Below are 24,886 nucleotides of genomic sequence, written 5' to 3' on the forward strand. Positions count from 1 at the left end.
GCCTCAGTGTGTTAACTTGTCAAAGGGGCTGAAAGTGGTACTCCGGTAGCAAAATTCAGAGATCACTGGTGTTGGGGGCTGACCTCGCGTGTTCCCCATTTATCCTAAACTCAGTCACACGCCCAGCAGGTGCCCGTCCCCTCGCAGTCATTCTTGCAGTGTTTCCATTCATTCATTCTCTCCACTGCTAAAATTGCATCGTCGGATTTGGGATTTAGGGACATTATTAAGCAGAAATCCTACCTGATGGACCGCCCCTGACCCCAGGACCGCAGAGCAAGGCTCCTTAGGCGAGCGGGGTTCCCCAGCAGTTGGTGCTTTTGCAATTAGATATTTCTCCATGTGGGTTTTCTTTTTGCTGTTAATTCCAGAAATACGTTAAGGATCTGGAACCACGTTTATCTCGAAACCATACTGCAGTCTAGTTTTGAAACTCAACTTAATTTTATTTTATTTTATTTTTGGTGGGCAGCAAAGCAAAGTGTATTGAGCGATAGTGTAAAGTTCCCGAAGAGGGAGGGGACCAGAGAACGTTGCCCGAAACATTAATCTTTATCTAAAGGCAACAAGAAACGCTTGTGTTCACAACATTACATTCCCAACATTTCCTCTTGTGATGCATAATAAAGTGGGGGAAGCTACATAGTCAAAAAATAAAAGTAAACGTGAAAGTAATGGGACAAAAAAGCGAACTCTAAAAGTGAACGCTAGCATACACAAATGAACCTAACTCTTGATCAAATTGATAACTTATGGAGAGAGTATTCTGATAACTTTCTCTGGCTGTGTTAATATGGGTCATCACAGAGAGGAAGGGCTCTATCTGCCCAGCCTTCGGTGTTCAATTTTGTTTTCTTTCTGTCAAGATTTCTGAATGCTCCCTGTTTGTTTTAATCAGGATGCTGTCATTTACCGGAAGCCCATTTCTCTAGGACAAGGGCAGACTGGAAAAACAGTCTGTTTACAACAGTTACTTGTCTGAAATTGCCTTGAAATACAGGAGTCAGAACTCGTGGGGCTCCTGGGTGGCTCAGTCGTTAAGCGGCTGCCTTTGGCTCAGGTCATGATCCCAGGGTTCTGGGATAGAGCCCAGCATCGGGCTGCCTGCTCAGCGGGAAGCCTGCTTCTCCCTCTCCCACTCCCCCTACTTGTGTTCCCTCTCCCACTGCCTCTCTCTCTGTCAAATAAATAAATAAATAAATTTCAAAAAAAAAGATATCTTAATTAAAAACAAAACAAAACAAGAGTCAGAACTGGAAGAACTTGGTAAGAAGGTGGCTGGAGCAGACTCACTCTCCTCTCAGGTCCTCTCACCATTCCAGCCCCTGGAGTAGCCCAGGTCACTCTAGTTGCCGAGGGCTGTAACTCCTTGTCATTAGCTCCTCCTTAGAATTCCACTCCGATCCCTCTCTTTCTGTATCACTGTGATTGCTGAAAAGCCATTATTTGTGTAACTGCCTCTACTAATGACTGTCCACCCTACCAGCTCTAACATGGCTCTAAAATCCCCACATTATACTCCTCTTCTGGAAAATGCATAGGAACAGAACTGTCTACATTGCTATTAGCAGCTGTTAATAGCTGCCCAGACAAACCCAAAGCCAAAAACCAACACACCCTGCTGGGATTTTGAGTGGATTGTATTGAATCTGTAGACTTGTCTGGGTAGAATTGGTATCTTCACAATATTGAGTCTTCTGATATATAAACGAGGCATACCTGGCCATTTATTTATGTCTTTAATTTTTCTCGGCGATGTTTTGTAGTTTTCTGCGTATAGGTCTTAAATATATTTTGTCAGAGTTATAACTAAGTATTTAGTATTTTTGATGCTACTGTGAGTGGAACTGTTTTCTTAATTTCATTTTCAAATTTGCTAAAACGTTTAGAATTTTTCATTTCGTTAGCTTTTTTCTAGCTATAGACCCATGTGATATGTGCTCTTGGATTCGGTCAGGGACCCTCTGCTGGAGCCTCAGGCTGGGGGCTGGGCTGCTGTCATGGAGCCCACAGTAAAGCAGGAACTTCGGGTTCCAATCGCTTCTTGCCAAAACCTCAAGACATTTGAAGGAGGTGAGATGCTGGCACGCAAAAGAGAAGAGCTTTTGTGCAGCTTAGAGTATGGCACGGAATGAATCGCAGGATAGGCAGCCACAGAGGAAGGTGTTGCTGGTGTCCCAGCGACATCCTGAAAGTCTGGCTCCACCTGCAACATGCCAGGCGCCTATTTGGTACAATTGTGGGGAGGAAAATATGCGTCTGTCACGCTCTCTTCCCTCCGGGAGGAATAAGCCATCCCAGGCAAGCGCTCTGGGGGTCACCATTTGATCATTTCCACAACCAGGGCTTTGGGAGGACAGAACTGTTTGGTGCTTTCAAGCCAGTCCTTGAAATGAGTTTCCATTCAGGGTCTCAAAATGAATAACCAGCCAGGCATGTGGGACAGTATTGACTTCCCCAAGGAGAGATATTGGGCGTACGAGGTAGCGTCAGCCTAGCTAATTCACCCTTGACTGTCTCCCTTTTATTCAGGTCTTCAGTGCAAGACTCTGTTAACTGCTTCTCAGAGTGTCCTTAATCCTTACCACATCCTTTGAAGAGATGTGGGCCATTATTACCTCCGTTTTACACATTAGAAACCTGGGGCACAGGATATGTGCTTCCGGGTCACACTACTAGTAGAGGATGGAGCTAAGGCTCAAACCTTGACTGTGTTCTGTAGCCACAGTCCTTTGTTAATAACAGGAAGAACTAGCTCTTAATGAGCACCTGGGCTCTGTGACATTAGCTAATTCATTTCATCATCACAGCAACATTTTCAGGCAGGTGCCATTATTTCCCCATTTTACAGAAAGAAAAACTGAGGCAAGAAAGGTTAGGTTCCCCGCCCCAAAGTTACATAAGGCATAAATGAATTGGAATCCTGGCAGTCTGGAGCCGGAGCCCAAGTTCCTGAGCCAGCCCCACCCTGTAATGCCTCTCGAGGGTCACATGACATGAAATGTGGGCCCAGCATCAACTGCCCACCCTGCAGCGTAACCTGAGTGTTCAAACGTGCCTTAGCGGAAGTGACTGTGGGATTCCAACTCTGATGTGTTCTGCTGCAAATCACATTACTGGTTCATTTGCAGAGTTGGGATTATAACCCTGCCTTTCTGACTGGGGGTGGGGTGGGGATAGCATGTAGAGAATAACACAAAGGCCCTATAAAAGGCCCCAGCTATTCCAAACCCTCTCTCTCTCCTGTGTCCAATGAATTACTCTTTGTGTTAAAACCTCTCTCCCTAAAGATCATAACCCAAGAAGAAATATGGTGCCAGATTTATCCCCTAGCAGCTCTGTGGTCAGCTTGCTGAATTGGCTCTGAGGATGAGAGGCACAGAACTGGGCAGTTTGGATGGGGCGAGGGTAATGGGGAGGTTCTGGAAGGAAGGACAGTCAGAAGGCAGCGAGCAGGGCACTGGGTACTAAGCAGGACTAGTGAAGAGGGAGAGGAAATCTGATAAAAAAAAGGAAAGAGGGTCCCCAGAGGAGGACAGATAAGAGGCCCCAATACTTGGTGTTTCTTGCATCATCTCCCCATAGCCTGACCCTGATCTTAGGAAGCCCTCATGCCCAAGATTTAGCTAAGCAGCCGGGAAGGAGGGGGACATCAGTACCACATGCCGTCAAAACCCAGCTGTGGAACGAACCAGCAAAACCATCTTGTTCCTCTGTGAAGGAATTGCAGGCATCATCCCCTGGTGGCTTGGGGTTTTCGCAAGGGGAGTGGCAAGCTGGAGCTGGTCTCTGGAGTTTCCTTGGGATCTCACAAACCCCACAGGCAGGAAAGCTCACTCTGCTGGGTGTGCAGAAGGCTGACAATTCTCAACACCAGAAGTGGCAACAACATGGATTGTATTTCTGATTTTATTTGCTGCTCTTTGCAGCCATACCTGCATCCCATACTGTTGTGGGTACGGAGTGGGGGCTGCACGTTTCAGTGGCATTTGTTAGCAACAACAACACTAGGACATCAGCTTTTGCAATGTTGTAGGTCCTGTTCCACTTCATGAGTTGCTTGGGGAGGAGGGTTTCTGTCCTTAGACTGAGGGATCCCAGACCAACATGCCATTTATAGGCGTTCGTGTGCAGATGCAGAGGGAAAGGCGCCACCCCACCTGACCTCATCTCTGTGGGGCTGCCCTTGAGACCCTGTGCCTGGGCCCCCGTGTCCCACCCCCAGCTCTGGCTGAGCCCCACGTGAATATACAGACCACAATTGGGAGTGGGACTCCTCAAACTCTCCATCTGCACGTGGAACCTTTTGTAGCAGAGTTGAGAACTATTTATGTGCCAGAACTTCAGTGGTTTCAGTACTGTCACCGTCTGAGACCACTAACTACCTCATTCCTGCTGTTTCTCAACCTCCTGGATGAAATCCGTGGAATATCCGTGGAAGCTCAATTTTAAGACACCTGGTCTGTTTGTTCCCGGGTGATGTAAGTGAGAGATGGCCTTGCAGTTGTGCTTGGATACTGTGGTTACTCAGTGATCATCTTTGCTCTGTTCACTTGCCCACTGCATCCAGCTCTTCATGACCCTCTTGTAATGCCTTGATTACTGGGGATCTGGGGGCAGGGTACAGAGTAGACTGGAGGGGGAGGAGCTTGGGAACAGACCGGGGGTTCAGAAGAGAACAATGTGAACCCACTGAACCAGCAAAAGAGGAAATTACCCCAAGCCTCAACTCAAGGTTTACTTCAGTTTTATTAAGCCGTAGCAATGTCCGAGAGATTTCACTCTTGCCGTGTAAATACAGATTAAATATTTTTTTCAGTATGTTAGAGTTTAGGACAATGTATTTTTAGAATGTTATCTTGCCTTACCATTCCTATAACTTGCTAGTTTAACTTCCCTTTGGAAATTGCACAATGCTCTTTAAAATACATATATCGTAAGCTTAAATTTTTTTCTACCACTTGCATTACAATTGACATGCCATACGTGGCACATACTTAAAGTGTAGGTGATTTTTTAAAAGATTTTATTTATTTATTTGAGAGAGAGAGAGAGCGTGTGCACGAGTGCACAGAGGGAGAGAGAGGGAGAAGCAGACTCCCCGCTGAGCAGAGAGCCCGACCTGGGACTCGATCCCAGAACCCTGAGATCATATGAGTCAAAGTCAGATGCTTAACTGACTGAGCCACCCAGGTGCCCCTAAAGTGTAGGGGATTTGATGAGTTTGGGCATATGCATACGCCTGTGAAACCACCGCCACGATCAAGATCGTGAACGTATGCATCACCCCGAACAGTTTCCTCACGCCCCTTTGGAATTCCTCTCTCCCAGCCTTTCCTCCTACTGTCCCATCCCCATGCAAGCACTGTCTGCTTTCTGTTTGTATTTCCTAGAATTTTATATAAATGGATTCATACTGTGTATATTCGCTCTCATCTGGCTTCATTCACTCAGCATAATTATTTTTAGATTTATCCGTGTCGTTGCTGTGATGTGCTAATTCCATAGCCCTATCTAACAAGTCTTAAGTTTCCAATTTTACACTCATTCCTTTGGCTAAAGGCTCTGATGAGGTTTATAATACATACACCCTTGGGAAAGGTAAAATTTAGACATTATCAACCATCCAGGTGAAGATCTTGTCAGAACTTTTATTTATTTATTTTTTGGAGAATTGGTTTTGTTAGAAGTGTAATAAGGGTAAGGTGAAGGGGCGCCTGGGTGGCTTAGTCGTTAAGCGTCTGCCTTTGGCTCAGGGCGTGATCCCGGCGTTATGGGATCGAGCCGTACATCAGGCTCCTCCGCTGGGAGCCTGCTTCTTCCTCTCCTATTCCCCCTGCTTGTGTTCCCTCTCTCTCTGGCTGTCTCTATCTCTGTGTCAAATAAATAAATAAAATCTTTTAAAAAAAGGGTAAGGTGAAAAGAATAAGACTTCTAGGCATATGAGCAGTGTCCCTGAGAGAAACCAAGAAAGCAGGGTCGGGAGCCTGACTCCTAAGAACAAATGCTTCCAGCCTCCCAATGTTGTATGTATCTGTGAAGCACAGTAGAAAAGTGCAATAAACCAAGGTATGCCCAGGGACACCTGGGTGGCTCGGTCGGTTAAGCGTCTGCTTTTAACTTGGGTCATGATCTCAGCGTCCTGGGATTGAACCCCATGTCTGGCTCCCTGCTCAGTGGGGAGTCTGCTTCTCCCTCTCCCTCTGTCCCTCCCCCCACTCATGCTCTTTCTCTCTCTCTCAAATAGAATCTTTAAAAAAACAAAGAAACATAAAAAAAACAAGGTGTGCCTGTAGAGAGGGCTATCCCTGTGGCTTTCGTCAGCTTACTTTAACTTGCCTGTTGCCTGTCACAAAATTTTTCCATAGGCACTCGCCGTCATCTGGTAAATAACTTACTCAGCCTCACTAGATCCCTTAGCTTTATAATGCATCTTTTGTATAAATATATATTGATAAATACACCTCCTGACTCATGTATGCATTTCATGTAAGGTCTCTTTTGAAAGCATAGATTTACATTTTCTAAACTATAAAATATGGGTGTTTCTTTACTTTCTAAATTAGGTACTTTCATTAGAAGGTTAAGATACCCATTTTGTAGAACCATTAACTATCTTGAAAAACTGTTGCATAACTATTTTCAAGAGCTCTGGCTATAATCCTGAAGCGGTTTCTAACCATTATGAGAGCGGAGGAGCTGATCACTGCAATAAACATGAATTCATGCATCCTAGTGACCACTTTACCCCTCAGAGTCCAGTTACGAAAGATGGGCAGCAACTCCTGAGTCCGACAGGTATATGGGGGTGGGGGTGAGAGTGGGTAACAAATGCCATAAAAGAGCAACAATAACAAACCTCGATGAGAGTATTAGGAACAGTCATTCTTATTTTATTTATTTTATTTTTTAAAAGATTTTATTTATTTATTTGAGAGAGAGCACGAGTAGGGTGAGGTTCAGAGGGGAAGCAGAGTCCCCACTGAGCAGGGAGCCCAATGTGGGACTCGATCTCAGGACTCCGGGATCACACCCTGCAGACACTTAACGACTGAGCCATCCAGGCACCCCCAGTAATTTTTATTTTAAAGCGCTTATATCCTTAATCAGGTTGCCTCAGGCAAGGCTGTATTGACATTTGGGGCCAGATTTTTCTTTGTTGTGGGGCCTGTCCTGTGCCTTGTAGGATGTTTGGTAGCACCCCTGACCTCTAGCCACTAGATGCCAGTAGCACCTCCCCTGGTTATGAGCAATCAAAAATGTCTCTAGATATTGCCCAATGGTGCCTAGGGACAAAATCATCCCCTTGCTCTCCACCAAGAACACTGCCCTAGTGTAAAAGGTTCTAAAATTTTAAATTTGAAGATAAAAAAGATAGCTTTGTTGAGATGTAATGCACATACCACACAATTCACCTTTGAGAAGTGGTTTTTAAATGTATTTGCAAGGTCAAGCAACCATTACTTCAATCTAATTTTAGACCAGTTTTGTCCCCCCTAAAAGAAACCTCATGCCCATTAGACGTCAGCCCTTATTCCCCATCACCCCCGGCAACCACTAATCTACCTTCTGTCTCTATGGATTTGCCTGTTCTGGACATTTCATATAAATGGAATCATACAGCTTGTGATTTTTGTGACTGGTTTCTCTCATGTAGCATAAAGCTTTCAAGGTTCACACACTTTTTAGTATGTGTCAGTGCTTCATTCCTTTTTAAGGCTGAATAATATTCCATTGCATGGATAAACCATATTTTGTTTATCCATTCATTGGTTGTTGGCCATTTGGCATGCATCTACCTTTGGGCTATTATTATTATTATTATTTTACTATTTTTAGATTTTATTTCTATTCAAGTTAGTTAACATATAGTGTATTATTAGTTTCAGGGGTAGAATTTAGTGATTCATCACCTGCATGTAACACCCAGTGCTCATTACAACAAAGACCCATCACCCATTTACCCCATCCCCCCCCCCACCTCCCCTCCAGCAACCCTGTTTGTTCCCTATAGTTAAGAGTCTCTTATGGTTTGCCTCCCTCTCTGTTTTTATCTTATTTTATTTTTTCCTTCCCTTCCTCTATGTTCATCACTTTTGTTTCTTAAATTCCACATATGAATGAAATCATATGGTATTTGTCTTTCTTTGACTAACTTATTTCGCACAACATAATACCCTCTAGTTCTATCCACATCATTGCAAATGGCAAGATTTCATTCTTTTTGATGGCTGAGTAATATTCCATTGTGTGTGTGTGTGTGTGTGTGTGTGTGTGTGTGTGTGTGTATTCTGTATACCACATCTGTATCTATATATGTAATATATATATAGTACCATATATATAATGGTATTATACACACACACACCACATCTTTATCCATTCATCAGTCAATGGACATCTGGGCTCCTTCCATATTTTGGCTACTGTGGCCATTGCTGCCATAAACATTGGGGTGCTTGTACCCCTTCAAGTCACTGTTTTTGTATCCTTGGGATAAATACCTAGTAGTGCAATTGCTGGATCATAGGACAGTTCTATTTTTAACTTTTTGAGGAAACTCCATACTGTTTTCCAGAGTGGCTGCACCAGCTTGCATTCCTACCAACAGTATAAGAGGGTTCCCCTTTCTCTGCATCCTCGCCAACATCTGTTTTTCCTGAATTGTTAATGTTAGCCATTCTGACAGGTGTGAGGTGGCATCTCATTGAGGTTTTGATTTGTATTTCCCTGATGCTGAGTGATGTTGAGCATTTTTTCATGTGTCTGTTAGCCATCTGGATGTCTTCTTTGGAAAAGTGTCTCCACAGAGCATGGGTGTGGGGAGACAGGAGGTGCAGGGCAGGGTTCCTGGGGACACAGCCTGCATTTCTGTGCCTCAGAGATTTCCAGTACCTTTCAACAAATTTTTAAAAAATGAATGATTATTAACTAAGCTTACCACTTTAATCAGGAAGGAGAAAAGCAGTCTCTTCCTCTGTGCTGCCTGCGGAGGTGGCCGCCATCTCCTATTCAGTATCATGGCTGCCTCAGAACCCTCATGAAGCCCAAGATCATTAAAAAGAGGACCAAGGAGTTCATTCGGCACCAGTCAGACTGATAGGTTAAAATTAAGCACAATTGGCGGAAATCCAGAGGCACTGACAGTAGGGTCCCCAGAAGAATCAAGGGCCAGCTCCTGATACTCAACATCAGTTACGGAAGCAAGAAAACAAAGCACATGCTGCCCTGTGGCTTCTGGAGGTTCCTAGTCTATCTCAAGCGCGGCTGGTGTGCAACAGATCTTACTGGGCCAAGATTGCTCACAATGTCGCCTCCAAGAACCCGCCAAGCCACTGTAAAAAGAGCAGCCCAGCAGGCCATCAGTGTCGCCAATCCCAATGCCAGGCTGCACAGTGAAGAAAATGAAGAGATAGACAGCTTATGTGCATGTCGTATTTGTGTTAATAAAACCATAAAACTACAAAAAACAAAAAGAAAAGTATAAAGCAGTTTGGCATTACTGTCTGCTTGTTTGTGTCCGGGGCACCTCCATGTTTAGTCTCCCAAATTAAAACCTTATTCTTTATCTCTTACAGGCCCCATGTCTCGGCTTGCAATGTGTTTCCAGTTTATTCTTTCCTGTCCAGGTCCAGTTCTACCATCTGGATCTCTACTTTTATCTGCTCACTCCATGATAATCACGGGTCCCTTAATTGGTTCCTCTGTAGCCTTCTAGTTTCTCCTTCTCTCGCCTATCGAGTCTGTCCCAGCCAGGCTAAGCTTTTAGAACAGCATTGCTGTGATTTGGTCTCCACCTTTTGGCCAATGACAGGAATTCAAGTTAAATTCATTTCAATTCAATTCAAATCATTCATTCATTAATTTATCAGATATTTGTGATGCCCAGAATGTACTGTGTTGGAATGCTGGGGGAGTTCCAGATATGCATTAGAGTCCCTGTCTTTCATTTGGACAGATAGTAGAGTTACAAAATACCCATCTGAGGCAGTATGTGGTAAGAGCCATTGGAACGGTGCAAGCACAAAAATAGAGATCTTTGCTGGTGGGTGAGATTGTGGATGACTTTGTGAATGGGATGGCACTGAAGAACTGGTAGGAATTCCTTATATGGAGATGGTGGTCATAGGGCATCTGGTGGAAAGGATGGCGTAAGCAAGGGCACGGAAATCGGAAAGCACAGATGATATGAGAGTCAAATAACTGAAGTAGATGAGTGATCAAAGTAGTACAGTTATGTAGACCAAAGAGAGTGGAAGCCTTTGAAAGCCAGGCCAAGGGGTTTGAAGTATATGTGGTGGACTTTGGAAAACAAGTGATCTGGGGTTTCTCTGTTATAGCTTTCCTGGCCTATTGTTGGGAGATGCTGTGATGCAGTTGAGAAGGTTCTGATGAGAGGGTTTGGGAAATCATGAACTTCTGCCATGAACTCCCTTCATGATTTCTTCTGGTTGCTTTATCTCTTTGGACTGGGTTTTCCTTGTAAATAAATCCAAGTATATGGAACAAAATGGTCTTCCCAGCAGCTCTATTCCTGACTGTTAAGCATGGACCAAGAAGCCCTGATGCTATTTGAAGAATTAGGGATGGGCTAAGGGCTGTGGAAAAATGGCAAGGATCATTTGTGGGATTTCCATGGAGAAATAAGTTATATTTGGAAACACTGGAAAATAAGAAAAAATATTTGTTTATAGTCAAACCAACTTTCCTCCTGCACATATTTTTTCCCTTTAGTGGCTTCCTTCCCACCCTCAATATAGAAGGTTGTAAAATTCTTCAGAGATGAAGCACATGTGTTTTGCCTCATCTTTGTATCCCTAGTGCATAGCACAGTGCCTGGCTCATAGCCTCTCAGCAAGACTCTGCTAGATGAATAACTTCCTCCGATTTCCATCGACACCTGCTCTCAGGAAGGAAAAATGTAAGCAAATTCATACTAAGGTATAAATGGCTGATAACCATTTAAATTATGACGCATAATACTAATAGAGAATTTTCTTATAAGGAATGGAATCCAGCTCTAGTAGTGGCATACATAGAACTGAGGGAAGTTTCAGGATAGTAGTATGATGTTTCTAGCTGGGTTCCCAGTCATTGTTACCCTTTTTCCCCTAGAGGTGCCCCTCAATTTCCACCTAGAGGCCAAATTTTGCCTCATTCTCTACAAACGCTATCTGTTCTCAGTGGAAATTTTGGGAGGTCTGTTTTAACATTCTGGGGCTCAGCGTTGGGCTCTGCTTCCTTCTAAATTCATTTCTGGGTCTTTATAGCCCATTTCACAGAACTGGGCTCCTGTCTTGTTTCTTTAGCCTGGGTATCTGCCACGATGACCTGTCTGTCCCCTCCCCTGGATGATCTCAGATTAGAGCTCTGTGCTTATCTCTTTCAGTATGTCCTAATACCTTTCCCCAACTGACTACCCATGGAATCAAGTTTTGGCTTCCACAGCTAGTCCAGTACCCACAGTCTTGCCTCCTGTTGTAAGATGCCCCCAAGGCTGACAACCTGCTTAGATTTCCAAGAATCACACCCATATGTAGCCTGTTCCTTGGTACTCTGCCGCTATACCCCGAGAGCTAGCTAGAATTCTTGGCACTTCAGATTGGAGCTTCCTCGGCCACCTCACCCAACGCACCTAACTAGTGACCCAGACTGCCCTCTGCCATTTGCTCCCACAGCTCCTGGGCATTCTATTCGTCCTGCCGCCACATCTGAAGGTGAGCCAGCTCCCTTGTGAGAAGGGTTTAGTGAGTCTACTTCTAGGCTCTGGCTTGTCTTAATACTTGTGTTGCTGCGCTGTGGAAGATGGCAAACAAAGGCCCATGTATCTGGAGCTCCTGATGTCAGACCCTGGAGATATTAGCCTATCCTGACAGGTTATAAGGAAAGCCACATGGCTAACATCTTCCTGTGGGAGTCACCTAGGCAACTGAGGCTGCCTGTTGTCACAAGATAATCTTCCATATGGATATTTTTCTCTAGTTAGACACCTTCTACTTGATTCAGATCTAGTTTGTATTTCCCTAAAATTCTCTCCCTTGACACATAGGAAAGTTGACTTAACTTCTGACTATGGTCTTCCATCTGCTTCCTTGTGTTATGTGCTTATTGCGTTCAACTTAAGCAGAAATGAAGTTCACTGGCAGAGAGGCCATTATCTGCACAGGGTAGGTAGATTGCTTTATGGTATAATTTCAGGCACTCACAGAAAATTTCTGCACTCAAACATTACATGGGTGCTAACTGCACCATCATTATTTCCATCTCAACTCTTTAATGGATGTGGCTCAATTTCTACCCTATGTTTTCAAAGACTCAGAGTGACACGGATAGAAGGAAACAGAGACAAGGCAAAAACTGTAGTTAGTAATTATTATGACTGATGGCCTTTTGGTTTCTCCCTATCATACACCGATGTTTTTAGAGGAATTTATTGGCTTGAACAATTGGGAAATGCAGTCTTCTATGCTTTGAGACACAGCTGGATCTAGGGGCTCAAATTGCATTATCAGGGCTCCTCCATGTTATCTTCCTTGGTAGGCAAGAAAGGTCCCAAGGAGGACTCTGATTGGCTGATTTGTGTAATGTGACCTGCCTTTATCCAAATACTGTGCCTAGGAGGGAGGTTCATGCTGACTGGCCAGCTTAGGTCACAGGAGGCCCAGCCTAATGGTCAGAAGGGGCAGACTTTTGGGGGGATGGTAGATTTCTTAATTTTTTTAAATTTTGAAATAAATATAGACTTGCAGGAAATTGCAAAAATAGCACCACCTCAGCCTCACCCAGCTTCTCCTCATGGTGGCATCTTACATCGCTATAGTATATACTATCAAAACTAGGAAACTGACATTGGCATATTACTGTTAATTAGCATATAGACCTCATTCAGTTTTTGCCAGTAAAAAAAACCCTGCATTTGTGTGTGTGTGTGTGTGTGTGTAGTTTTATGCCACTATCACAATCAAGATCCAGAACTTGTCCATCACCACCAAAGAACTGCCGCATGTTACCTCTTTGTATTTACTCTACCACCAACTCTTCTCCAGACTGGCTGCACCATCCTACATTCACACCAGCAATATATGGAGATCCAGTTTCTCTGTGTCCTCACCAGCATTTGGTATTTATCACTATTTTTTATTTCAACTGTTCTAATAGGTGCCTAGTGATATCATGTTGTGGTCTTAATTTACATTTCTCTAATGGCTGGTGATGTTGAACATTTTTTCAGATACTTATTTGCCATCTATATCTCCTTTTTGATGAAATGTATGTTCATGACTTTTGTCATTTCTAATCGGATTGTTTGCTTTTTATTGTTGTGCTCTGAGAGTTTTTTATGTATACTAGATATAAGGCCTTTGTTGGATATAGGGGTGGCAAATATTTTCTCCCAGTCTGTAACTTGTCCTTTCATCTTTTGAACAGAGTCTTTCAATGGAACAAATGTCTTTAATTTTGTTAAAGTCCAATTCATCAATTTTTCCTTCTAAGGATTGTGTTTTGGTGTCAAATCTAAGAACTCTTTTTTTTTTTTTAAAGATTTTATTTATTTATGTGACAGAGAGACAGCCAGCGAGAGAGGGAACATAGCAGGTGAGTGAGAGAGGAAGAAGCAGGCTCCCAGCAGAGGAGCCCGATGTGGGACTCGATCCCGGAACGCCGGGATCACGCCCTGAGCCGAAGGCAGACGCTTTAACGACTGCGCTACCCAGGCGCCCCCAAATCTAAGAACTCTTGATTGAGTCCTAGGTCCCAAAGATTTTTTTCCTATGTTTTGATTCTAAAAGTTTGTTTCTAAAACAGTTTTACATTTTACATTAACTCCACGATCCATTTTCAGTTAATTGTATAGGGTTTGAGGTTTAGGTTAAGGTTCATTTTTTTTTTTCTTATAGATATCCAGTTGCTCCAGCACCATTTGTTGAAAAGGCTATAGTTCCTCCATTGGATTGTTTTTGCATCTTTGTCAAAAACTATTTGGGTGTTGGGGCACCTGGGTGGTGCAGTCGTTAAGCGTCTGCCTTCGGCTCAGGGCGTGATCCCGGCGTTCTGGGATCGAGCCCCACATCAGGCTCCTCCGCTATGAGCCTGCTTCGTCCTCTCCCACTCCCCCTGCTTGTGTTCCCTCTCTCGCTGGCTGTCTCTATCTCTGTCAAATAAATAAATAAAATCTTTAAAAAAAAACTAGTTGGGTGTTATTTGTGTGGGTCCATTTATGGGGTTTTGATTCTATTCCATTGATTATATCTATATCTCTGTTAATACAATAATTACCTTGACTACTATAGCTATATAGTAGGTATATATAGGTAGAGTGATCCCTCCCAAATGATTCTTTTAAAAATTGTTTTATTTTTATTATTTATTTTAAAAATTGTTTTATTTTTAATTAAATATTTTAAAAATTAGCTTAAAACTAAATTTAAATAAAAAATCAGGTATGTTTTATTTAAAATTTTATTTTAATATTGCTATTTTAGGGTTTGTGCCTTTCCATATAAATTTTACTTTATTTTACTTTTAAGATTTTATTTATTTGGAAGAGATAGAGGGAAAGAGAGAGAGCATGGGCGGGGGCAGGGGCAGAAAGAGAGGGAGAAGCAGACTCCCCACTGAGCAGGGAGCTCTATATAGGCTTGATCCTGGGACCCCAGGATCATGACCTGAGCTGAAGGTAGATGCTTAACTGACTGAGCCCTTCAGGCGCCCCTACATGTAAGTTTTAGAATAAGGCTGTCTACGTCTATAAAACACCTTGATAGGAAATGCACTGAACCTATAGATCTATTTGGAGAGAATTATTTTGAGTCTTTAAATCTACAAATGTAGTATATTTCTCCATTTATTTAGGTCTTCGATTTCTTTCATGAGCGTTTTGGAATTTTCAGCAGACAGATCCTGTACATACTTTTAGATTTTATAGTTGTGCCTTGAACAACATGGGTTTGAACTGCATGGGTCTACTTATATCTGGATTTTTTACAGTATAGTATTATAAATGCATTTTCTCTTCCTTATGATTTGCTTAATAACATTTTCTTTTCTCTAGCTTACTTTGTTGTAAGAACACAGTATATGATACATATAACATACGAAATATGTGTTAATGGACCGTTTGTGTAATTGTAAGGCTTCTGGTCAACAGTAGGCTATTAGTAGTTACATTGTTGGGGAGTCAAAAGTTATACACAGATTTCCAACTGCACAGGGGTCCCTGCATTGTTCAAGGGTCAACTGTATAGCTAAGTATTTCATTTTCTTTGGCACAATTGTAAGTAATACTGTGTTTTAAATTTTGGTTTCCACAAGTTTGTTGTTAATATATATACATGCAGTTGGTTTTTGAGTGTTGATGTTATATTCTGAAATCTTGCCAAACTCACCTATTAGTTCTAGGAGGAGGTTTTAGGAGGATTTTATTTTTTGGTAGATTCCTTGGGATTTCTTATATAGGCATTTACAAATAGGGATGGTTTTATTTCTTCTTTTTAAAAAACCTCCATTTTAAAGTTTATTCTATTTTTTTCTTTTGCCTTTTTGTCTTATTCCACTGGTTAGAACTTTCAGTAGAATGTTGAATAACAGTGATAGGGACGCCTGGGTGGCTCATTCGGTTAAGTGGCTGCCTTCAGCTCAGCTCATGATCCCAGTGTCCTGGGGTCAAGTCCTGCATTGGGCTCCTTGATCAGTGGAGGGCCTGCTTCTCCCTCTGCCTGCCACTCCCCCTGCTTGTGCATGTGTTCTCTCTGTCTGACAAATAAATAAAATCTTAAAAAAAAGAGTGATGGGATACCTACATCCTTGCTTTGTTCTTCATCTTAGGGGAGAAGCATTCAGTCTTTCCCCATTAAGTACCATATTAACTGCAAGTTTTTTGTAAATACTCTTTAACAAGTCAAGGAAATTTCTCTCTATTCCTAGTTTGCTGAGTTTTAAAAAAAAATCATGAATGCGTGTTGGATTTTGCAGATGCTTTTTCTTCCTCAATATCTCTTCTTAGTGAACTCGTCCTTTTATTATTATGTAATATCCTTTGTTTCTAGTAATTTTCTTTGCTCTGAAGTCTACTTTAATATTAATATGGTCACTCCTGCTTTTTAAAAAAAATTAATGTTTGCATTAATTTCATTTTTCCATCCTTTTACTTTTCACCTACCTATGTGGTTGTATTTGAAGTGGGTTTCTTATAGGCAGTATATATTTTATTAATTTTGTATCTACTCCGTAAATCTCTCTTTTAATTGGTGTATTTAAACTATTTAAATTTAAGGTAATTATTGATATGTTAGGGCTTAAGTTTGCCATTTTATCATATTTATATGGTCATACATATGTTAACACTGAATATTGCTTTAACCCCAAACCATGATATAAATCTGCTGGGAAGATGGGAGGAAGGCAAACTATGTGTCTATGTGTGCAAAATTCTGGGAGAAGAGAGGTAGATTTTTATCTTCTATAGTAGGAAGTCAACTTATAATAGATAAAATTGAAAATAAATATGAAATTTCAGTAAATAATAGCACTGATAAATAGAGGTTAATTATTTAATGAAATAGTTAAAAGGGTAGAATGTGGTTGCCTCTGGGGAATGAGAATCAGGGATGGGTAAGAGTAGAGCAAGACATTGCATTTTTGGGGCTCCTGAGTGGCTCAGTCAGTTAAGCATCTGCCTTTGGCTCAGGCCATGATCCCAGAGTCCTAGGATGGAGCCCCATGTTGAGCTCCTTGCTCAGCAAGGAGCCTGCTTCTCTCTATCCCTCTGCCTGCTGCTCCCCCTGCTTGTGCTCTCTCTATATATCAATAAATAAATAAAATCTTTTAAAAAAAGACATTGCATTTTTAAAAGCCTTAGAAAGCATCACTAGACTTTTAGAAATTGATAACTGTATTGCTTGATAAAAAATATAATTAGTAAATCTAAATTTTAAAAATAACCGATTATTTTTTAGTGCAGTTTTCATTAGCCCTGTCTGCCCATTGGAATTGTCTAGGTGAACTTTTAAAAATATCAATTTTCAGGCCCACCTTATACTAATCAAGCTGGATCTGGGGTTTAGGCATCAACATTCAAAACTTATTTTCCAGATTATCTGAATGTGTATCTGGGGTTGAGGACAGCTGGTTTAGGACATATATTATCAGTAGACCTTTGGTAAGATGTTAGTGGCAGTGAAAAAGATAAAACATGAAGCTCTTACCATCTTAAAGTCGACCAACTTATTGGAGATTGGTGGATCAGACACTTTTGGAAGGCCCTGCTTGAGAGAAATCAAACATGAGCTAAATATTTGTAGATGGTGAAGCAGAGAGAGCAAAAGGGCATTAGAGCTGCCATTTAGGGCTTTCCAGGTCTGCCTCGTGTGATTAAAACTACCAAGAGGCTATGACAATTTCTATTTTCTAAGTCCATAGAGAGAAAAGCAGAAGGGAAAGAAAGAAGAAACCGTAACTCCTAAATTGAGAGTATTCCGTAGTTCTTACAGCATCACTTAAAACAGTTTATCATACAAAGTGGCCTGTGGTACCTTCTCAAGTCCTCTCTTTGGGCCTCCATCAACAGTTGGCAGTCATAACTCATGGACTCATGTACCAAGATAGATGACAGTGAAGGTGTGTCTGAAGAAGACCGTGGGACAATGACAAGAGACCAAAAGAGGGTCTATTCTGTACAGTTGTCCAGAAGGACACACATTCAGGAAAGCTGCAAAAGTTAGAAGACGTGCCTCTCTCATCCCAAGAGGTAACTACAGAATGTGCCTAAAGAGAAGCATCGCATTTTTAAAACTGTACAATTCAGCGTTTTTTAGTATATTCACAAAGAAGTGCAACCATTACTACTAACTAATTCTAGAACATTTTTATCATCTCCCAAAGAAACCCTGTACCCATTAGCAGTCATTCCCCATTCCTCTCCTCCCAGGCCCTGGGAACCGCTAACATATTTTCTGTCCCTATGGACTTGCTTCTATTGACCATTTCATTTCGACGGGATTGTATGATTTGTAGGCTTTTGTGTCTGCCTTCCTCCACTCTGCATACTGTTTTCGAGGTCGAACCACGTTGTACCATGTATTAGTACTTTATTATGGCTGAATAATATTCCGTTGTATTGATATGCCACGTTTTGTGTATCTGTTCATCAGCTGTTGGACAGTTAGGTTATTTCTATTTTTGGTGACTGTGAATAATGCTGCTGTGAACATTCGTGCACAGATCTTTTGTGTGGACATATGTTTTCATTTCTCTCGGGTGTATACCAAAGAGCAGGATGCTGGGTCACACGGCAGTTCTATGTTTAACTTTTTGAGGAACTGCTGAACTGTTTTGTACTGCAGCTGGGACACCAGCAATTTCTGAGGGTTCCCATTTCTCCACCTGTCAACACGTGTTATTATCTGTCTTTTAAATTATTGCCATCCTACTGGGCGTGAAGTGGTATCTCATTGTGGTTTTGATATCCGTTCTCCCTGGACTGGGCATCTCTTCATGTGCTTGCTGGTCATTTGTGTATCTTCTTTACAGAAATGTCTATTCAGGCCCTTTGCCAAATTACCATCTCTGTTGCAACCTGCCGGGCAGGTCACATCACAGCCTCTGCTGCAATGGGCCCCAAACCATCAGGAATTCAACAACGGCCAGCTTTCCTATTGTTGGCTCGAGCTTTCAACTCAGCACTCAGCAGAGAAAGCCAAATCTGCTTCCCAAACCCATCACGTAAGATGATCTGCTTCTTTTTTTTTTAAAGAATGCCTAATTTTATTTTTTTATTTTTTTTAAAGATTTTATTTATTTATTCAACAGAGATAGAGACAGCCAGCGAGAGAAGGAACACAGCAGGGGGAGTGGGAGATGAAGAAGCAGGCTCATAGTGGAGGAGCCTGATGTGGGGCTCGATCCCATAACACTGGGATCACGCCCTGAGCCGAAGGCAGACGCTTAACCGCTGTGCCACCCAGGCGCCCCAAGATGATCTGCTTCTTAGTAGCCCACGTCCAGCTTTTTAAAAAAATAATTTATTTTGGGGGGGGAGGGGCATAGAGAGAGAGAGTCCTAAGCAGACTCTGCACTGAGCGTTTAGCCCAATGCGGGACTCAATCTCAGGACCCTGAGATCACAACATGAGCTGAAACCAAGAGACAGAGGCTTAACCGGCTGCGCCACCCAGGCATCTCCGCAGTCACTTCCAGCTTTTCCTGCCAACAGCCTCTGATCAGACCCGAGAGACTGCATGTGCAAATGGACAGTGACCAGACCACATATAAAAATAGAACTTTAGGGGTGCCTGGGTGGCTCAGTCAGTTAAGCGTCTGCCTTCAGCTCAGGTCATGATCCCAGGGCCCTGGGATCGAGTGCACATTGGGCTCCCTGCTCCACTGGGAGCCTGCTTCTCCCTCTGCCTCTCTTTCTCTCTTGGTCTCTCATGAATAAATAAATAAAATCTTTGAAAAAAATAGAACTTTGCTCTACAACCTGCAGCAACCTGTCCAGGAAACCAAACCCTTATCAACAATAAATACCCCCGGAAACCAGCCTGCTATAAATCACACTTGTAGGAAGTCAGATTGCTATCTCTAGTGACAATCCAGGAAACTAAACAATAACTTCTGTAACAACCAGCCCCAAATGCCCAGGACTTGATTAATAACTGACAAGCTTCCTTCATTGTCCTGCTTCCAAATTAGGACCAATGGGAAGAAGCTAAGTAAGCACCCCTAACCAATCACCTAGGATGTCCTGCTTCTAGTTAATCTGCCTGCAGCTTCCCATGCCAATGGCCTCTAGTCGGGGCACACCTGAAGCCTCCCCCCCCCTCTTTTTTTTTTTTTTTTTACTGTAAAGCTTTACCCTGTCTGCTTTTGAGTCTCTGCCAAAAGGCAAGTGACAGCATCTGACACCCTTGCTCTCAGAAGCTCAGAATAAATGGCCTTTGCTTTTCTCATTTGGTTTGTCTTCATCTATTTCTGCAGGACATACCTGAAGTCTTTCCTTTTTTCGCTATAAAACTTTCCCACTCCCCTGCCTGCCTTTGAATCTCTGCCAAACATAACTGATGATGGCTGACTCCCTTGCTACATACAGCAAGCTCTGAATAAATTGCCTTTTGTTGTTGTTGTTGTTCTCATTTGGGTGGTTTTCGTTGATTTTCACAGTAGGATTGCCAGATAAAATATAGGATGCCCTGTGAAATTTGAATTTCAGATAAACAACAAACAATTTTTAGTATGACTATGTCCCAGATATTGCATAATTGTGATTTGCTAAATCTAGAACCCTAAGCATATGTAAAAATGTAGCTCCACACAGAATTCGCAGAGAGGACCGTCTTGACACAAGGCAGCTGAATAATTCTGCTTGGCTGAGCCCTCTGGTTTGTTAAATGCCGATTAAATGACATTTCTGGTTTCTGTTGTGTTGTGTTGTGTTTCTGTACCAGAAAAGAGCTTTTCCTCCAATCAGTTCAAGCTTTGATTTGCCTCTATCAAGCCGGGAGACTTTCAAGTTACTGTCTGGGTTTTAGCCCCAGACCGCACAAGGCATTTTGTTCTAAAAGTCCTTTGCTCCATGTGTGTTAATTAGAGTCGTTTCCATGGTCTCTGCTGCCAGTCTCCTGCGCTCTTCAATGCGAGTCATGTCAATGCAGTTGCCCAAGTCCCTGGAGGTACACGCAGCCTTTATCAGGATTTATTTTTGTCCCAACCAGATGGCTCCAGGTTCCTGTGACTGCATAGGAGTCTGTTGGATTATTCTGTTTATCTTTCCCAGTGGCCAAGGTAAGGGTGGATCTTCATGAAGCACATTTGTCAGCAAGATAAGCCGTTCCCCACCGCTGCTGCCTGGATACCACAGCTGAAGTGATTAGATTTCAGATACGTGTTCATAAACTCCAGAGCCAAAGGGGATAGTTGCCTTGTTTTTCGATGCAGCCAGTGGAAGGGCAGCGGCGGACAGGGCTCAGCAGGGGGCGCCAGAGGCCCTGACTGAGCCCTTCACCTTTAAGGAGGTGGGCATGAAAAAGAGAAGCAGAATCTCTTTAATGAAACTAATAAGCTTGCGAAGGTAGGCGCGATGTTGAAAGAAGCAATAAATCAAAACTGACACAGGCACTATTTCACTGTGAGATGAAGGAACTCATCCACAGGGAACACTTGGCTTTTATTAAACAAGAATTTCCATATATTCCCACACCATGAAAGCTCTCTTACATCGGCCCAGGATAAAGCTGAGTATGCTCTGCTCAGTGCAGGTTTTTGAAAACTTGAAACACATGCAGGAGCCACCCAGTACGAGATTTGTGGCATTGAAACGTACACACGTGTGCGTGTGTGTACGTGCCCAGCAGAAGACAGGTAATCCGGGAATTATGAATTACTCCTGTCAGGGGTTTCAATCACCACAAATGGTTATTGTTCAAAATGCTGAAGCGCTCACAAGGGCCACAGATTGTCAGGCGACTGGTTCTCATCCCTAGATCAGTTCCCCTTCCGGCCTAGCCATGCAACGCAGAAGCCAAGGGGACTCTGTAACAGCAGGGGGAGCTACTTGGCCCTTATGCTGGAGAAAGCAAGGCAAGAATCTCTGACTCTGGGGATCTAGCTAGCGGCCTCCGTGCGTTGTTTTGGCTGGCCCCAGGGAACTCAAAGGCTAATAAAGTAGTAATGCTGGCCTCATAAGCCAGTTAGAAGCTTTTGCCTACCAAAGCCATTATGACACAGTGCTGTCCACAAAGAGTGCTATATAAAGGCAAAAACATGCTGGAAATACTGACCTGATAGAATCAAGACCTTGAGAGCTAGGCGAGGCAGTGACAGATGAGTTCTGCGTGGGTTTGGGGGTTGGGGTGGGTGGGGAGGGAGTCAAGGTACATTCAGAGTAAACAAAAGTAGAAGCCAGGAAGAGCTAGGAATATTTATAAAAGGGGGAGCAAAGTGGGTGTTTTGCAACACGGTTGCAAGAGGGGATGTGAGAGAATGAAGAATAGAAGGGAAACGTCAGGGGCGCCTGGGTTGCACAGTTGGTTAAGTGTCTGACTTATGGTTTCGGCTGAGGTCTGATCTTAGGGTCGTGGGATTGAGCCCCACATCGGGCTCTGTGCGTGGCAAGGTCTGCTTGAGATTCTCTCTCCCTCTCCCTCTACCCCTCTGTGCCTCCCCCACCCCTCTTTCCTCTCTCTAAAATAAAAACAAATCTTTTTTAAAAAGGCAATGTCAATGATAGAGAACTGAAATCACAATGATAGCAAGTACTATAAATTTCCTGCTTTATATTTGCTAAGTGCTTTTCACCAAATATCACAATTAAAGCACACAACTCTCTGAAGTAGGTATTGTAATTCTTATTTTACAGGTGAGGAAAGTGAGGCCCAAAGAGTTTGTATCACTCAAGGTTTCAATCTAAGATATTGACCTGTAACACATCATGTTGAGGAACTCTACTGGGCACCAGAAGGAGCTAAGGTGGAGCGTTCTGATTACCAGGTCAGTCTGACTGTGTTCCCCCACACCTTCGTGCCTTCTTGCATTAAGCACCCTCACTCCCCTTTGCCTTCCCACAGTTTATTCCTATTGTTAAGCTCCACCATGGCCATATTCTTTTTTATTATTTTAAAAGACTTTATTTATTTGACAGAGAGAGTGAGAGAGCACAAGCAGGGGGAGCGGCACAAGGAGAGGGAGAGGGAGAAGCAGGCTTCCCCCTGAGTAGGGGGCCTGATGTGGGACTCGATCCCAGGACTCTGGGATCATGACCCAAGTGGAAGGCAGACACTTAACCGACTGAGCCACGCAGACACCCCCCACCATGGCCACATTCTTGAAGTATTTTATCTCCACAACTCATACTGTTTCCTTAAAGGAAGGGATCTTGTCTGTCCTTTTGTATCTTTGCCAGCTCAGGGAGCTTAACACACACAGTGGTTAATTGATTGATTAGGATTCCACCAAGCATTTTGTGTAAGCTCCTTTCTACCTGTAACACTTAAAAAAAAAGATTTTATTTATTCGCCAGAGAGAGAGAGCACAAGCAGGGGGAGCGGCAGGCAGAGGCAGAGGGAGAAACAGGCTCCCTGCTGTGCAAGGAGCCCGATGCAGGACTTGATCCCAGGACTCTGGGATCATGACCCGTGCTGAAGGCAGATGCTTAACAGACACTTAACCGACTGAGCCACCCAGGTGCCCCTGTAACACTTCTAGAGTGCCTGATTAGAACACCTTCATCAGCAACTTCACCTGGGAAGGCAGCTTTTCTGCCAATGTGCAGGATGCAGTGCCAGGCACTGGCACCTTTGTGATCTCTCTTCATTTCCTCTAGGTGTGTATTGTCCATTCCCGTTTTTCAAGATAAGGAAACTGAGGCCCATAGAGTTTAGGTTAGCATGTGTCAAAGTGTTAGAGTAAGCAGTTAGTTAGGGTTTTTTTTAAGTATTTCTTTCCTTTCCCTCCTTCTTTCCTTCCTTCCTTCCTTTCCTTCCTTTCCTTCCCTTTCTTCCCTTCTCTCCTTTCTTTCTCTGACACTGAAAAAAATCTCCAAGGTATATTGCGAAGTGACATAAACAAGATTCAAAGTATTATGCAAACTTTATGTAAAGGTGTATTTGTTTATGCACATCTAGAATACCTCTAGAAGGAGATACAAGACACCAGTAACATTAGTTGCATCTGTGAAGGGAAGGGAACCAGGTGGCCAGGACATGGTGTAGGACGGGGATGGTTTAGGATAGGGAAAGACAGTGTTTTTTTGTTGTAAAAGCCCCTGGTGGGGAACCTGAGTGGCTCAGTTGGTTAAGCGTCTGACTTTGGCTCCCCTGGTGAGTGGGGAGTCTGCTTGTCCCTCTCCCTCTACTCTCCCCCCGCCCTGGCTTATGCTCGCTCTCTCTAAATTTTATTTATTTATTTATTAGAGATGGGGGAAGGAGAGGGAGATGGAATCTCAAACAGACTCCACACTAAGCACAGAGCCAGATGCGGGGCTCAATCTCACAACCCTGAGATCATGACCTGACCCGAAACCAAGAGTCGGACACTCAAATGACTGAACTACCCAGGCGCCCTAGTCAGTTAGGTTTTAACAGGATGCCTGGAGGCCAGAAAACGGGGAGTCATGCCTGCTCTGGGAAAGTTAGAGACCTGTCCTGGCAGCATTCCAAAAACAAAGCCGCAAGAAGCCGGATCAAACCAGACAGGCTGGTGACAAGCCAGACGCCCTGACCAAGGAAGGGAGAAAAGGCATGAAACCTGTTCGCAAGAAATCCCGTCCCCATGTAATAAATATTCCATCCCTTCTTAACAACTGTAAATAAGAGATAGAGACGCAAAACCCCAGGGAGCTCAGCTTCGCCTTGGAGCTCACCTGCTCTCGCATCTTGAGAGTGTACTCTCGCTTTAATAAGCTTTCCCACTTGCACTGCTCAACCACTGTGTCTGATCTTTCCTTGAATTCTTTCTGGCAACAAGAAAGCCTTTGGTGACCTCTAGGGACGTCTGGGTGGAGGGCCTCAGGGCCTGGGGTCTCCGCAGTCCACCTGGCAACAAAAGAATTACCCAACGACATATTGCTAATTAGTATTGCGCTGATTTGCTTGAACACAAAACACTAGTAACAGATTGATTTTATCTAACTATGGATTTATCTACAAGAAAGATGAAAGAGGAAAGAAGGAAAACCACAGCCATATTTGGAAATGGTGACCATTGTTTTCCTCCTGTGGGGTAAGCTGGCAACTAGCAAAAGGTCAGTTGGGGGTGTTCTGCCCTTGGGCTGCAGACTGGGTCCTGGGGGCAGGGGAGGAACCAGTGTAGATGTTTATGGATTCCCAGAGGACCTTGGGAATTTAATTGTGAGCAATGTGCTACTATCTGTCACTGTCTTCTCCATCTTGGCTCTG

The 24,886-nt window shown here is 43.2% G+C and overlaps 1 protein-coding gene across 1 annotated transcript in view; it reads left to right on the top strand.

Annotated features, from left to right (window-relative positions):
- The window catches only part of PAGE4 (PAGE family member 4), a 132,896-nt gene that overhangs the window by 92 nt on the left and 107,918 nt on the right, over nucleotides 1–24,886 (top strand). The window contains exons 2-3 of the mRNA XM_048213339.2: nucleotides 18,529–18,720; nucleotides 20,708–20,777. Coding sequence (XP_048069296.1) covers nucleotides 18,529–18,720; nucleotides 20,708–20,777 — 262 coding nt within the window. The remainder of the gene's footprint in view (nucleotides 1–18,528; nucleotides 18,721–20,707; nucleotides 20,778–24,886) is intronic.

Source organism: Ursus arctos, chromosome X (genome assembly GCF_023065955.2).
Source record: "Ursus arctos isolate Adak ecotype North America chromosome X, UrsArc2.0, whole genome shotgun sequence".
Taxonomy (NCBI): domain Eukaryota; kingdom Metazoa; phylum Chordata; class Mammalia; order Carnivora; family Ursidae; genus Ursus; species Ursus arctos.